Below are 15,160 nucleotides of genomic sequence, written 5' to 3' on the forward strand. Positions count from 1 at the left end.
CAGTCCAGAATGTTTTTTCCTTAGGTGATTTTCATATTCCCAAAGCCAAATCTTTGGTTTCTTCACCTCAAGTGTCCAATCAAATTAACCCCCCCTCCCCCTCCTAAACCCTAATTAATAATATTAGCCAAAACTCTTCGAGAAATCCACCATAAAAAGTTTTGCTTACCAAGTCGAAGACGGTGGTAAAATAGAGACAAAGACATAGTTCCAGTTCCCTGCATGGACGACAATACTATAATACACTAAGATATTTATTTAACAATTAAATTACAATGGATTAAACAAACATGTATCTATGAGTGTATTATTATATAAAGAGAGACATGATGATCATTTGGATTATGAGAACGCAGCCATGAGAATCCACAGGAAGAAGCCTCATATGAGTAGCACCACAAGCACTTGGCTCAACTCTCTTTCCTTTTCTGGCTACTTGAATTCCAAAGACCGAGACGATCCTAGTTTGGGTTCGATTGAAACACACGATAGGAAGATCAAAGTAGTTGACCATGGATTCGAGTTCAGTCCAACGTGTGGAGGTTCAAGTGTGAGCGATTATGGAGAGAGATCATCGGCATACATTGTAAGAAACAACAGTATAAAAAGAGGAAGCAAAAAGATATGGGAGGAAAAGGATGAATCAAGGTGGTCAGGGTGGAGGATTTTCTGGTTGTTTGTTTTGCCGTGTAGGGAGTGCCGAGCTAGGAAGCCCAGTGTGGTTCAACCACGACCCATTCAAGTGCCTTCCCCGTGATCGTTTACATCTTTTCTAAATTTCTTTTTATCTTGTTGGTAATCATTTCTAAGCTTAATCATGAACACTTTTTTATTAGAAATTATTTCTTTGTATTGAAAAGAATCCATAGATTCATAGAAAAGAATATGGACTGTATTGATTATGCTTTTATTTATCTGTTTGATTGTTATTCTTATTTTGTTTATTACTTTTGGTTCTCCAATCCACTTCTGTTTTAAGGCGACGGTTTAATTTATTAGGTTAAAAATGGTTATTATTGCTAAACATATCTTATTTATATACTTATATGTTATTTATATACTTACGGATAAAACACACACTTACTTATAAGAGAATTTAATGTTTTAATAACTAAGATTAGGAGAATCTAATGTTTTAATAACTAGGACTAGATTCAATCGTAGAACTAGTAAATCACAAATACACAAAGTTTTGTTCAATAACAATGCACCTACTATACTATACGTCTGCAGTCTTAGATCCAAATATGAATATATATTATTCATTATATAATTGATTATTATAACGTTTTGATTCAAAGAACAACACATTACTCACCTTTGCCCTTACAAGAGTTTCGCAGTTTGTTCACGAGGGTATTGAAGAAATGGACGTGCCACAGTATGTTCAAAAGGTAATGATGGTGCTACATAAAAATTTGTTTTCTCTTTTATAAATTTTAATGAAAATAATCACCTCACCTTTGCCCTTATAAGAGTTCATTTTCCTTTTTAGTATTGACTCAAAGATGACCCACAAAACAAAAAGTACTCTAGACGGTTGTTAAGAACCGCCATCGTATCCCATTTTTCATTGGTGGTTTCAAAAATTCTAAAAATTTTCGTCTAATCAAGCGCGTTTTTCTAAAATGAACGTTATAGAGTCAATTTGACATCATTTTTTAGTTGTCAACTGACATCTAATGTCAAAATTGTTCTAATGTATCTATTTTGATACATCCCAATTGCTTCTATGATTTTGCAAAAATGAGTACATAAATATTTTTCCTTCAAATATGCTTCCTACAGCTACAATATATGTTTAAACCCAATTTAACAACTAGAGAAAAAAAAATGGTGATATCTCTATAATTTACTTTATTATATTTGATGTTAAAATGTTCCAAAATGACACCAACTAACAAGTACTAATTAAACAGAAAATAACCAAATAACTAATCTCTCTTGATTATGATTGATGTGCCTTTTTTTATGTAACTTTTTTTAAAATTATTTCTTTATGTTGGACATTACGTGCTTTGTTAAGGAAATAATCAAAGTCCCCATCAACAACCAAAAGAGAAATTCCATATATTTAAAATAGAATTGAGTAATAATATTAACAACATGTATTTGTTTTCAATATCTGTCTCCAAACATAGATAATAAAAAGATAATAAAAATATTTACAAATACACCTAAATTTCTAAACTATCTATTTATCTCGATTAGTGATATTTAGTAGTATTTGAAGATTTCTTTTGCTCATTTACTATATTTGAAAACAACCCTGATTAATGTGTAGGAAAATTTTTCTTCCCAATCTCCAAGTTTTGAAAACTATGCTTTAATTATTTAGTTTTAAAAATATACATTTTTAATCCTCATTGTAAGAAGAATAAACTCGTTTAATCATCGAGTTTTTAAAATAGTCTTTGAACTTTTAAAAGTCACATAAGTAACTTTGTGTTTTTATTTTAGAGATATTTTTAAATATAGTAAAAGAAATTAAAACTATTTATAAAATCTATCAAATTCTTATGATCATTTTAATCAATTTATTATATGTTAGTAAATAGTTTCAACCTTTTCCTATCCATAATAATTCCTCCGTGTTTTAAACCATTTTATAACATTTTCAATTAGAAAGAATAATTTATAAAAAATCAATTACTCTCTAAACTATTTTTTTAAAATCTTAAATATCATAAAAAGAACGAAAAATACTTCTAATATCTTTAAAAATTCAACTGAGTGAAAAGATATATTTTAAAACCTCATTCACGATCAATCTATTCTTATAAATCAAAAACTAAAAATATCTATTTTTAAAACTAAAAAACAAAACATAATTATAAAAATTTACCACTAAAAAAAAAAAGTAGTTATGAAGAAACACTTTGAGCAAAATTAAAGGAAGAAAATGCAAAAATTAGTAAACAATTCCCAAGAAAGTTTTATTAATTGTTATTATTTTGTATCCCTTTCAAAACAAGACTCACTAAATACCCGATGATTGTGCAGTAATTGGATGGCAAAAGTCAAAACACAAAGCTCCATTTTCCAGCGTCGGATGGAAATTGTGCGACTCAGATCATCACAAGGGTATTTTAGTCATTTTGACATTTTGCCTACCACCACCAGAGCACTACTAATTTATCCGCATCTACTCGTCTCTTTGCCTTTGGTTTTTTTCAACCAAACGTATGTTATTATTATTATCATTATATATCTACGTGGAATTGGAAAAATGACCCAATTTAACTCCTCTACAGCGCGGGACACCTACTTTCCATATACTGCACACTATCACCCCGTACATTAAATTTATATTGTCTTATAAGTGTATACTACATCTACATCTTTCTAACTGAAGTCTATATATATAATTGAGGGTGAATTAATAGTAAATTGATAGGTCATTTAAGAAAGGAACTAGTAGTAGTAGTAGTAGAAGTGTAGTGAGAGCGCATTAGCATTGATAAGGTTGAGGTGCACATTATTAGAGCCTTCTTTCACGGGTCAACCAAATAAAGGCATAATCAATTCCCCACCTGTAAAAGCTAAGCCGCGTACACATCCAACCTCACTCTTTCCTCATAGCTAAGCAAGAAGAAGAAGAAGAAGAATTGGAGGAGGAGGAGGAAGAAAGCCATGGCCATAGTTGAGAATGTATAATGAAGCTTTTTTGATTTATCATCAATCAATCAATTCATAGTAAAAGCCAATTTCAAGTATTCATCACAACGCCCGAAGATGCTCAGATTCATACTCTTATGCCTTTTAATTCACGGCTTCCTTTTCTCTCTTTCCTCAGCTCGTCCTCGTGAGCCTCCTCCTCCTCCTCGCTCTCTCTCTCTCTATTTCTCTCTCATTGCCGGTTTACTCCTTTTATTGCTGTTTTCAATTAGGATTCCGATTCTCTCTACTTCATGTTAAAATTGTTCTGAATTTTAGTTCAACTGGATTCGTCAGTGGCTAGATCTTTAAGCTGCGGATACTGTTTGGATTTGGTTGTTTTGAGTGTGAAGTGAATTATCTGCCTTTTAATTGAATTGTAATTGTAATTGTAATGTCATATTGAATTTGTTGATTTATTTTATGGGGTTTTTTTGTCTCTCTCAATGACATGTTGTGATTTTGCTCGTTGCTTGATTTTTCTTTTGAGGAGTTGAGAAATAGGATGTTCTTTGCTTATACAATCTGAGATGAATTACTTCATTTCTGTAGAGAAGGATTAGTTGAAACGAAAGATGTTCAATTCTGTCTTTATATTACATTCTAGCCCTCGCTCATTGTTTGATTGGTATTTTTTCATGTTTCTTATTATTGTAGTGCCATTTGCTTTGCGCATAAGTTGTGGAGCTCGGAATGATGTTCATACACCTCCAACTAATACACCCTGGTTTAAGGACTTTGCATACACAGGAGGGATACCAGCTAATGCAACACGCCCGAGTTTTATTTCTCCTCCGCTTAAAACCCTTCGCTATTTCCCCCTTTATACGGGTCCTGAAAATTGCTACATCATCAACAGAGTGCCAAGGGGACACTACTCTGTCAGGATTTTCTTTGGCCTTGTTAACCAAAATAATTTTGACACTGAACCTCTGTTCGATGTTTCTGTTGAAGGCACACAATTTTGTTCTCTTAAATCAGGGTGGAGCAACAATGATGAGCAGACATTTGCTGAAGCTCTTGTATTTTTAACGGATGGCTCTGCCTCTATCTGCTTTCATAGCACAGGTCATGGAGATCCAGCTATCCTTGCGATTGAAATACTTCAAATTGACGAGAAAGCATATGATTTTGGTCCCAATTGGGGGGAAGGAGTGATCCTTAGGACGGCCACAAGACTGAGTTGTGGTGACGGGAAGCCCAAGTTTGATGCAGATAGTCATGGAAACCACTGGGGTGGAGATAGATTTTGGACTGCTATTAAAACTTTTGGTCAACAGTCAGATCGTATCATCTCTGTTGAAAACAGCATCAAACAGGCTTCGATTTCCCCAAACTTTTATCCAGAAGCTCTATATCGGTCTGCACTTGTAAGCACTGATAGTCAACCTGAATTGACATATGTAATGGATGTGGATCCCAACCGAAATTATTCCATATGGCTTCACTTTGCCGAGATTGATGGTTCAATCAGAAATGTTGGACAAAGAATTTTTGACATCTTGATAAATGGTGACGTTGCATTCCCAAATGTGGACATTTTGAAACTCACTGGTGGTCATTATACTGCTCTTGTGCTTAACAGTACTGTTGCTGTCAATGGGAGGACTTTGACTATCACCTTGCAACCTAAAGAAGGCAGTTATGCCATAATCAATGCCATTGAGGTGTTTGAAGTTGTTTCAGCTGAAGTGAAAACATCTCCAAATGAAGGTAGGCTGTAGATGCATCCTCTGCTTCATTTTTGTGTACCATGTTTGTCCATTCCTTTTCTTATCCATTTCTTTCTTCAACTTTCACAATTATGGATCACATTGATATGAATATGTGAATTTATCGCATTTCTGTCTTTTAATTCTGGCGAGATTCTTGTTACTGATTTTGTTACATTATTGTAGTTAGGGCTTTGCGGAGCCTGAAGAAGGCATTAGCACTTCCTGTTCGTTTAGGGTGGAATGGTGATCCATGTGTTCCTCAACAACATCCTTGGAGTGGAGCAGACTGCCAATATGATAAAGTTGGAAACAAATGGGTCATTGATGGACTGTACTTTCCTTATCTTTTTCCTTCTATACTGTGAAATCGTTTTAGTTATTTGGGATGATATCATGCAACCATTGACGATTTGTGTGCTAATGCCTTGTGTAATTTTTTTCTTCTCAGAATTTTTATGAGTATTAACTTCTACTTTGCATGGCCAGGGGTCTTGACAACCAAGGTCTAACGGGATTCTTGCCAAATGAAACATCTCAATTGCGTCATCTACAAAGCATGTAAGTTATTGTTTGAAGCGCATCATCTTTTTAGTAAATAGTGAGAGTATTCTCTATTGGTTATTGGATGATTTTCTGGAGTAATTTTCAATAAATAATTTAAAATTTGGTTCCTTCTGAAATAAAATTGGTCCTGATATTTAGGAAGTAAAATTCCTTCTATTATGATGTCCGTTGGTTATTTCATATGCTAATCCATTCGTGTATGTTTTTCCAGAAACTTAAGTGGAAACAGCATCCATGGGCCCATTCCAGCTTCACTCGGAACAATAGCCAAGTTAGAAGTTTTGTGAGTGTTGCTTATAAACTTCTCTTGAAGTTCATTTAGGTTTCTGATTATAGTAGGCTAACCGACATTGTGGATACATATTTTGAAAAGGCAGTCATTTGATTGAACCAGTGCAACCTTAGAATTAGATCTTAGAGTGAGAACTTAGATGATAAGCTAGAATCTCTGATAACAAAAATACTTGCTAGGTAACAATGTATAGGGTTTGAACTATTTTGCACTCAATATTAATCAATGCATGTAGTAGTTGTTGAGTAACTTAAATCTTTTAATACCGACTATGGAGGGATCAGTGTGCTGCCTCAGTGGATCCAAAAGCCTGACAATTCAGTGTTAGTAGAGATATGCAAAAGAAAAGCTTGATCACAGTCACAGCAGGTTGGTTGTGTGCATGGTGAAGTGCTTTATGGGTTTCAGAGAACATTGAATTTCTTAAGTCACACCCTGTGAGTTGTTTTCTGAAGAAACTGTGCTTTAGAGAGAGTGGGCAACTCCATGCATCAAGTTGTGTGAGAGTACATGCCAGTTAATGGACACAGAGGCAAGTTTTAAATGATTAGAAGAGAAAGGGTGTGGATGACACAAGTGTGGAGAAGGTAATGTTTTACTAATAATAACAATAAACAAAGAAAGAAAGAAAAAAGAACATGATGATCACACCAAAATTCCATGTAACCGATAACTTTCATGGGGAAAGACACTGCTGCAAATTGCTAACATAGTAACAAGTTAGCTTAGGTTCTGATTGAAACCTTTCCATCCGCAACAAAAGTTTGAAGTTTCAGTTGAGGCTTAATTTAATGGCCGACCAACAGTATAATACCGTGAACCACATTGTTCATGCCTCCTTGAATAATGTACTGAAGAGTGGGGGTTCGTGTCTAATAGTTTGGTCTAGTCACTGGAATGAAGTTGGATGTTCTTTTGTTCCTATTCTATTCTATGGAATGAAGCTGGCTAATGAAATTTTGTTGCAATATTTATATGGAGACCAATCTTTTTAAATGTCAAAAAAGTATACAACAATAAATTTTTATGAATAAGTTGGATGCTGATTGTTTAATGTTTTTAAGATTGTAGTCTCTTGATCTGCTCAACTTAGAAGTGCAATGTCTGACATATATTTTCTCTATTAGGGATCTCTCCTACAATTTCTTCAATGGATCGATTCCTGAAAGTCTCGGACAGTTGACATCACTAAGAACGCTGTAAGATACTTCAGATCACTCCAAAAAATTTAACTTAATGACCATCAAATAAAGACTTAATTTTTACTCCTGATTCACAGGAATCTTAATGGTAACTCTTTGTCCGGAAGAGTGCCTGCTGCTTTAGGTGCTAGGCTTTTGCACAGGGCCAGCTTCAAGTAAGTAGTTCTTTATTGGTAATTATGTGTGGTAGATGATATTTCTACAGTTAACTTTATAAGATAACGTGATATTCTAACTATGTACATTACAGCTTTACTGATAATGCTGGTCTCTGTGGTATACCTGGGCTACCTGCATGTGGGCCACACCTTTCTGCTGGTGCTAAAATAGGGATTGCGTTTGGAGCTTTAATTATATTCTTGCTCATTATTACTTTTGCGGTTTGCTGTTGGAAAAGACGGCAGAATATTCTCCGAGCCCAGAACGCTGGTAAGAACTTTGTTGATAAACTTGTAGATCTAGAAGTAACACTCCACTGTTTTTTTGACATAGGGATAACCTCATGGTATGCTTTGGCTTTTTTCCTAGATAGTGATATAGTTGGTGACTCTATAAGTTATTTTCTTGTCTCTGTTAAATGTGGAACTCGGGTCCCTAACAATGCTTGGAAATGCTATTCTAGATTCAGCATTACTAAGTGGCAAGGACATTTCTAATGAGAACCTCAAGTGGAGTGTATTATTAAAGTCACTCCATGTTTGAGGTTCTAATTATAGTAGTGGTTGTTATTATAACGTAATTCCAATTACTATAACTTACAATTAAGCACCGTATTACTATTTTAAATTTTTCTTGATCACAATATTTACTATTTTCTACCTATTCTCTCTTCGACTAAAATAGTCTGCGGCCTGAACACAAACTGTTATAACCTAACCAAAATACTATTATAACTGAAGCAATATAATAATCAATTGAGTGATCCATACTTCAGTTTTAAGTTATTAAAATCTAATATAATGCATTGTCGTCAATGTTGCAGCAAGAGCTGCTCCATATGCAAAAGCTAGGACCCAATTATCTCGTGATATCCAGATGACAATGCATCACAATCAAGGCCATACGAGGACTCCAAATGAAAACGGACGCTTGATTTCATGATTCAACTATTAAAACTGCGCCATCTTTCTCGTAGAACCTAGCTCCTTCCTTGGTATGACTGCATCAGATTTTTACTGACGATGGGGTTAAGGATCCAATTTTATCGACAATGGTAAAGATCATCGACTCCAGAGGAAAGCTAATTCTTGTACATTGATAAACTTGAACACGAGATGAGAGGTGAGTGCTAAAGAATTTTGTAGAACAGTAGAGAACTGCTTGCATACAGAAGTGAATACAGTTACTAAAGATTTCTCAAAAGGGTATTTTAGCTTCCCAACTCCATCAAAAAGAAAAAAAAGAAAAAACCTTTCCTATGTAGCAAAGGTTGAGGTAAAGAGAAATCATCTTCTTTTTAAAACTCCCCTGTCCCTAATTGTAACCTAAATTTATTGTCCCATTTTTGCATTTTACATGTTGAATTGAACATATGCCTCACTGAGTTCAATTTGATTTACTGTGGCATTATTTTTCACCATTACATACATTCTGGCCTATATGAATTAATACAAGAAATGTCTCTTATAGTCGTTATTTTATTTTTGGCTTTTTTCTTTTTATTTTCCTTTGCTGCTAGATTGTATAATTGCGGTCAAAGATAGCATATCTTTCTTTATCTAATCTGAATAATTGAAAAATTAGATTATTCATTAATACACATTGAATGCTACAGTTATGGATTGAACTTTTGTTAGTAGATCCATAATAACAAAAAAAGTGTTTGCGATTGTTCAACAATAAATGAAACAAAAGATACGGTTGAGCTATGACACTTATTGTATGAGGTCTACCCAATACTAAATTTGGAGGAGGATATGAACATCATTATCGTAATAAAACTTGTTGCTTATACTTTCTTTTTGGTTTCTTCTTCCATAACCCGAGGTTCAAAGAAGGAAGAGATAAGACATTTTAATATTTATTTTCAATATTATTTGTTTATTTATTTTCTATTTTAAATAGTCAATATCTTCTTTATGTTAAATGGGAAACGATGAATTTAGGCCACATTTGTCCGACTAAAAACATAACATAAATGTATCTCATTAAATTACATTTGAGTTTGTTTATTGATGTTTGTTATGGGACACACTTCCATGCCTGTATCAAAACTTGAAATCTAATTGAGCAACAAAGGGTGCTAATCGAATTGTGGTTGAAAATCACAACATTCTATTCTTATGTTTGTTATTATTACCAATTACAAGGGATAGATTATGAAAATGAATGGAAGGTTCATGTATATGGTCAATTAGTAATTGTAACGGTAAAGATAAGAAGATAGATTGTGTTTGCCATTGGGATTTATCATGATTTGGATTCATCAACAAATTTCATTACCTAATTACAAAACTTTTCATTAGACATGGGTAAATGTAGCCTTAGACAATCTCGTAAAGAAGACCCCCTTGACAAAAACTAGATGTTTAACCTCTTCTTCCATTTGAGAGTTTGATTTTTGAGCATATAAACAACAAGCGTTTCTCTAATAATTATACTGTATACATCTTCGGCATAGTGTGTCAAATAACAAAGTTGACGTGTTTAGTGGGACACAACTTCTGTACAAACAACACTTATTGACGTACCTCAATCTCAGCTCATAAATTACAAGATCAAGTACCCTATATAACACTTTGTTGGCTTAACACTAGAAATTTGGATTCCCTAAATTTTCTTAGAATAGCACAGAAAGGAAGTGTATCTTAGTAGTTCACGCAATAAAGTTATGTCACGTAAGAAATTGTTATTACTATTATTTTGTAATGAGAAGAAAAAGAGGTGAAGAGATAAGAAATTAGGAAAGCAGGTAAAGAGGTAAACAGGTCGAAGAGCAGATGGAAAAATAAATCTGACAAAGTAGTTTGTAACTGCTTAGAGACAGAAACATTTTTACCATTTAACCTCCATGTAAATTGATTAACTGAACAACAAAATTCTTTTTTGGTTTTTGTTTTTAGAAAAAAGGGAAATCAAGACGTCATTAAGTGGTGATATATCTTTACTTCTTTTTTGTTTATAAAGAAATAAAAGCAGCCAAAAACAGAAAAAAAAAAAAACCCCCACCAATTACCATTGTCAGTCAGTAACTACGTAATTACATATTTTATAATAATAATAATATTTCATTTCTAAAGCAAATTACTATTCAAGTGAAATTGAAACCTTCATGTTCAGTCATTGTCAGATTCTCCCTTTTTCTCTTCTTCTATAACCCTATCTGGCTCTCACACTACATACACATACACATGACCTAATAATTAACTAAAATAAATATAAAACAATTTACAACAATAATAATGCATTGAGCAATTGAGAAATTATTATTCAACTGTGGTTAATAGTTTTGTATGGTGGATTATATTAGAATGTGTGGGTAGGGTTTGGAAATTGGATTGACATATTGGTCAATGATTAATTGAGGGCATAGAAAGGAGTTATTAATTATAAGTTTTGAGTGATTTAGATTTGGAGAAAATATGAGTGAAGATTAATTATATAGCCTCAATAATTGTTATCATATATCATGTTTATTCTTAAGTAGATATATAGAAGGGTTTTATTGGGTGTAAATTAATGAATGTTCATAAACTTTTCATTAACAATAATAATGTGGATGTTAAGATTGAGAATGTGTAGTACAAAATTAGTAATGGTATGAGGAGGTTTGTGTAAATAATGAAAAAGGGTTTAGGGAGATTAATTAAAAATAGAAAAAGGAAAAGAGAAGAGGAGGGAAGGCCCAGCCCGGCCCAATTGGAGGGTGTTCCCTAGAACTGAGACACCACTTGTAAAGGCTCCACGTGTGAAGTTTTGTCTGACAATGGCAGGCGCCGCTGAGCCCCTCATTCGTAGGGCTTACGTCATCCCTCTCACGTCTCATCAGCCGCCGTCTCCTCCTCTCCCTTTCTCTTTTCTTTTCTATTATTATTTATTTTATTATTAATTTTAGTAATTAATTCCCCCTCTCTCTTTCTCTCTCTCTCTACTAATCAAAATTCCTATAATTATCGTTATATATTATATGTGTATTTATGCCGTCTACCCGACGATTACGGGTGACTTGGTGGGTCCCTTCTTTCTTTTCCCCCTTCCACTTCCAACTTCTTCTCTCTACTCTTCTTTTTCTTTTTATTTTCACTTCCCACCAATTCCCCTTTTCTTCTCTCTCTCTCTCCTTTCTTTAAAATCCCTTTTACTTTTTCTTCACTTCATTTTCATGGCTTCCACTCGCGAAGGTCACTACAGAGGCGTCCGAAAGCGTCCATGGGGTCGCTACGCCGCCGAAATACGCGACCCTTGGAAGAAAACCCGTGTTTGGTTAGGCACTTTCGATACTCCTGAAGAAGCCGCCCTTGCCTACGACGGCGCCGCCCGTTCCCTCCGCGGCTCCAAAGCTAAAACCAACTTCCCTCCTCCCCTCCCTGGTCTCTCCCTCGACCTCAACGTCTCCGGACCTTGGCCCACACCTACCTCTGCACCCCCTTGTTCATCCTCCTCCTCCTCCCCCTCCCCCTCCTCCACTCGTTTTCTCCTCGGCGATTTCCTCCGTCACGGCGTCAGAAACGATATATGTAATCTCAATGTGGATGCCTCTCCGGTTCTTGTGGACTCAAGCGCTTCGGGTTCTTCCACCGCTTCGGCGTCGTTTATTGGTCACGTCCGACGTGGCCTCCCTTTTGATCTCAACGAGCCTCCACCGGTGTGGCTATGATTCATTCAACAAACCAACCGGCGTTTTTTACGGACATCATTTTCTCATTTTCCCTTTTCATTTTTCATTTTTATTATTAACCGTCTTCTGTATCCACTTTTTCCACCCCCCAGATTTAAAGATAAAATATATAATATATATATGTGTAAATACAAGTTTTGGTGGATATTATTGATTGGTCTCTTCCACACTTTCTTTTATTTTCTTTTATTTCATTTATTATTATCATTATTTATCCAACAACAAGAAGAAAAAAAAAAGTTAATAATGATGCCTTGCCGGCCGCCGCCCGCGGAAAAAATATTGCTTCCATCGGACTTTAAAATAAAAAAGAATAAAAAAAAAAAGAAGTTTTATAGTTAGTCACGCGCCAAAAGCGTGAGAGAGATAATATTGAAAAAAGAAGAAGCGAGGGAAAGCATAATAAAAAGTGGGATTTAATTTAAAAAATAGCAAAATGGTAAAAGAAACGACATCGTATTGTAAAGAATGAAGGGAAGAGCAAGCGTGTGCAGTTTCTATAATAATTGCATTCCCTTTATTAGTTTGGTTTGATTCGTACGTCTGCTTTTGCGGTTTCGGCAATTTCAGCACCCTATTTCTTCTTCCTTTTTTAGCCTTTCCCTTTCCCCTTTCCTCCACGCGCTTCCCCTCCCCACTCCCCACTCCCCACTTCCCTCTCCCCGCCCTTTACCATTTTCCTTTTTTTTATATATATAAAAAAAAACCTTTTTCTTTATTTGACTATTTCTTTTTTATTATTTTATTTATTGGGTCTCAATTAACCTTTTTCCGTACTCACCTTTCAATTTTTCTTGTACTGTTTTTAAATATCTTCTTACTTCTTTTTTATTTTATCTTTTCGTATTAAGTTTGAGATAATAATTGAACTATAAAATATCTTTTCTTTTTTCTTCATTTTAGTCATAAATACAATCTCATACCTTCCAAAGTAGACTTTTATATGTTTTGTATTTATTTATTATAATTTGAAACAAAAACAAAAACAAAAACAAAAACAAAAAACACCAAAAAGAATTGGTACTATATAATATATATAAGAATAAAGTGAGGAATAATTTGATGTAGTTTGAAGAGTCAAATATTGGTGGTACTAAAAAGTGAGAAGGGTGTGTAGTATGATTGTATGAAAGTGGGAACATTCCATTCTTGGCTAATCTTCTTTTTCTCTTTCTTTTTCTTTTGTCAATATATGAGTACTATATTTTTTAAATAAATACCATGGATGAGATTTTAGAACCAACAAACTCAACCACGTAAGTCTACAAATTTTCTACATCTCCAAACCTCTTCATCCTCCACCCTCCACCCAAGATCTACTTATTAAGACCTAAAAATAATTATCAAATAAAAAGAAGGCATCGCAGAAATAAGAGAGAGATGGAAATTTTGTTTATAATTCTCTTATTATTAATTCTTAAAAAGAAAATAGTGTGTATGTATATTAATATATTTTGTTTTGTTGTAAAGAAGAGAAGAAAAACTGGTAAATGGCGTAATGGGCAGTTGAAGTTAGGTTGCGTAGCACTCTTTTAAATACATAAATCACGTGCATATGCCTACTTTCTATTAATTTAGGTTATTTTATTTCAACACAACAAAAGAGATTTAGACGTACAAAACTGCAACAAAATCTTTGTGGTGTTTAGATCAATTTTGAACTTACAACAATTTGTTTTCTTTGGTTTAAATGAATCTAATTTTGTCATGTAGGGGGTTGTTTATTCCTTAAATTTAATATAGTTAATAAAGTGTAGCTATAACTAGCATACATACATACATACATACTACAGTTTATTTTCCTCCTTTTCTCAAATTAATAAGTTCTCCTTCAACTTGCCATTATCAACTCTCATGGAAGTGTTGTATCCGATAAATATGTAAATTTTAGTATAAATGTGAATAGTAAAATTGTTTTTGAACCATCCACTAAAATGGTAGGATTATTCACTTGATGTAGCTATGAGTTCAAACATGATAGAGATTATGCTTTAACTCAAATTATGTTTTTCAAACGTGTAAATTAGTTTGAAAAAAGGAGAGAGGAAATAAGTGCTCCATCCGAACATCAAGACAAATGCACCTGTTATGGTTTTTTCAACATTACCGTAGTCAATTGATTTTTTTTTCATGTGCATGTCATACTAAGTGTGTCACTTTTCAGGTACGCATTAGAAATGATTTTAAAATAGGTTGCAAGATTCAGTAAACATGAAGTACAATTGACTTCTAGCGTTTTTCATTTAAAAACAGTCACGACCTGAATTTTAAAGGAAGAAGTATTCAAATATTTCGGATAAATACATATGAGTGGTACTGTTTGTTTAACAAGTGGCAAACTTTTGATATTCTATGCTCACGATTTAACATGAACTACGAAGACTTCATTGAGGATAATATACTGTTAACTTATGCTCCATGCTATGCTCTTTAATTTCAACATGTACCGCACGAATATTATTGCATCACACTTACAAATATGCTTGTCTTTCATCCAGATTCATCGTTGTTGAGGAAATAATCTTTAATTTGTATTTTATATGATTTTTGTTATATTCTTAATGCTATAACATCTTTCCACAATGTTTAACTAATAAACAAACAAATTACTTTTACGTAGATGATGACACTAAATCTAGGACCAATTGATTCTGATCATTATCAAAACATTTACTAATCAGCAACTATATGAGATAGTTGAACTAGATTAGAGATGAATTGTTGATGATATAAGACAGTTGAGTATCATATTAAGTCACTCCACCGTAGCATACTACCATTATTCCTTACTTCTGAATTTTATGGCGATTGTGGTTCATTTGGTTAGATTGACATGTCATCACTACAATTGTTGAGAGATGAAAGTTATAGACACATACGTACTAATGCCGAT

At 33.8% G+C, this 15,160-nt stretch overlaps 2 protein-coding genes across 3 annotated transcripts; both read left to right on the forward strand.

Annotated features, from left to right (window-relative positions):
* Nucleotides 1-3,518: 3,518 nt before the first annotated feature.
* LOC101211441 (receptor-like protein 4) lies at nucleotides 3,519-9,070 on the forward strand. 2 transcript variants are annotated; one of them, XM_004146563.3, is made up of 9 exons: nucleotides 3,519-3,805; nucleotides 4,315-5,370; nucleotides 5,556-5,703; nucleotides 5,859-5,930; nucleotides 6,148-6,219; nucleotides 7,356-7,427; nucleotides 7,508-7,585; nucleotides 7,681-7,859; nucleotides 8,413-9,070. In XM_004146563.3, exons 1-9 carry the CDS (start codon nucleotides 3,736-3,738, stop codon nucleotides 8,529-8,531), a joined length of 1,866 nt encoding a protein of 621 aa, XP_004146611.1. In that variant the 5' UTR covers nucleotides 3,519-3,735; the 3' UTR covers nucleotides 8,532-9,070. The 2 variants fall into 2 exon arrangements, with proteins under 2 accessions (XP_004146611.1, XP_031743003.1); XM_031887143.1 differs by lacking the exon at nucleotides 3,519-3,805 and having other exon boundaries at nucleotides 3,820-5,370.
* Nucleotides 9,071-11,657: 2,587 nt separating this feature from the next.
* Nucleotides 11,658-12,436, forward strand: LOC101212815 (ethylene-responsive transcription factor 12). Its single transcript, XM_004146568.3, has one exon. The coding sequence runs from the start codon at nucleotides 11,752-11,754 to the stop codon at nucleotides 12,244-12,246; it is 495 nt and encodes a 164-aa protein (XP_004146616.1). The 5' UTR covers nucleotides 11,658-11,751; the 3' UTR covers nucleotides 12,247-12,436.
* Nucleotides 12,437-15,160: the final 2,724 nt, after the last annotated feature.

This window comes from Cucumis sativus, chromosome 1 (assembly GCF_000004075.3).
Source record: "Cucumis sativus cultivar 9930 chromosome 1, Cucumber_9930_V3, whole genome shotgun sequence".
NCBI classification, from domain to species: Eukaryota; Viridiplantae; Streptophyta; class Magnoliopsida; order Cucurbitales; family Cucurbitaceae; genus Cucumis; species Cucumis sativus.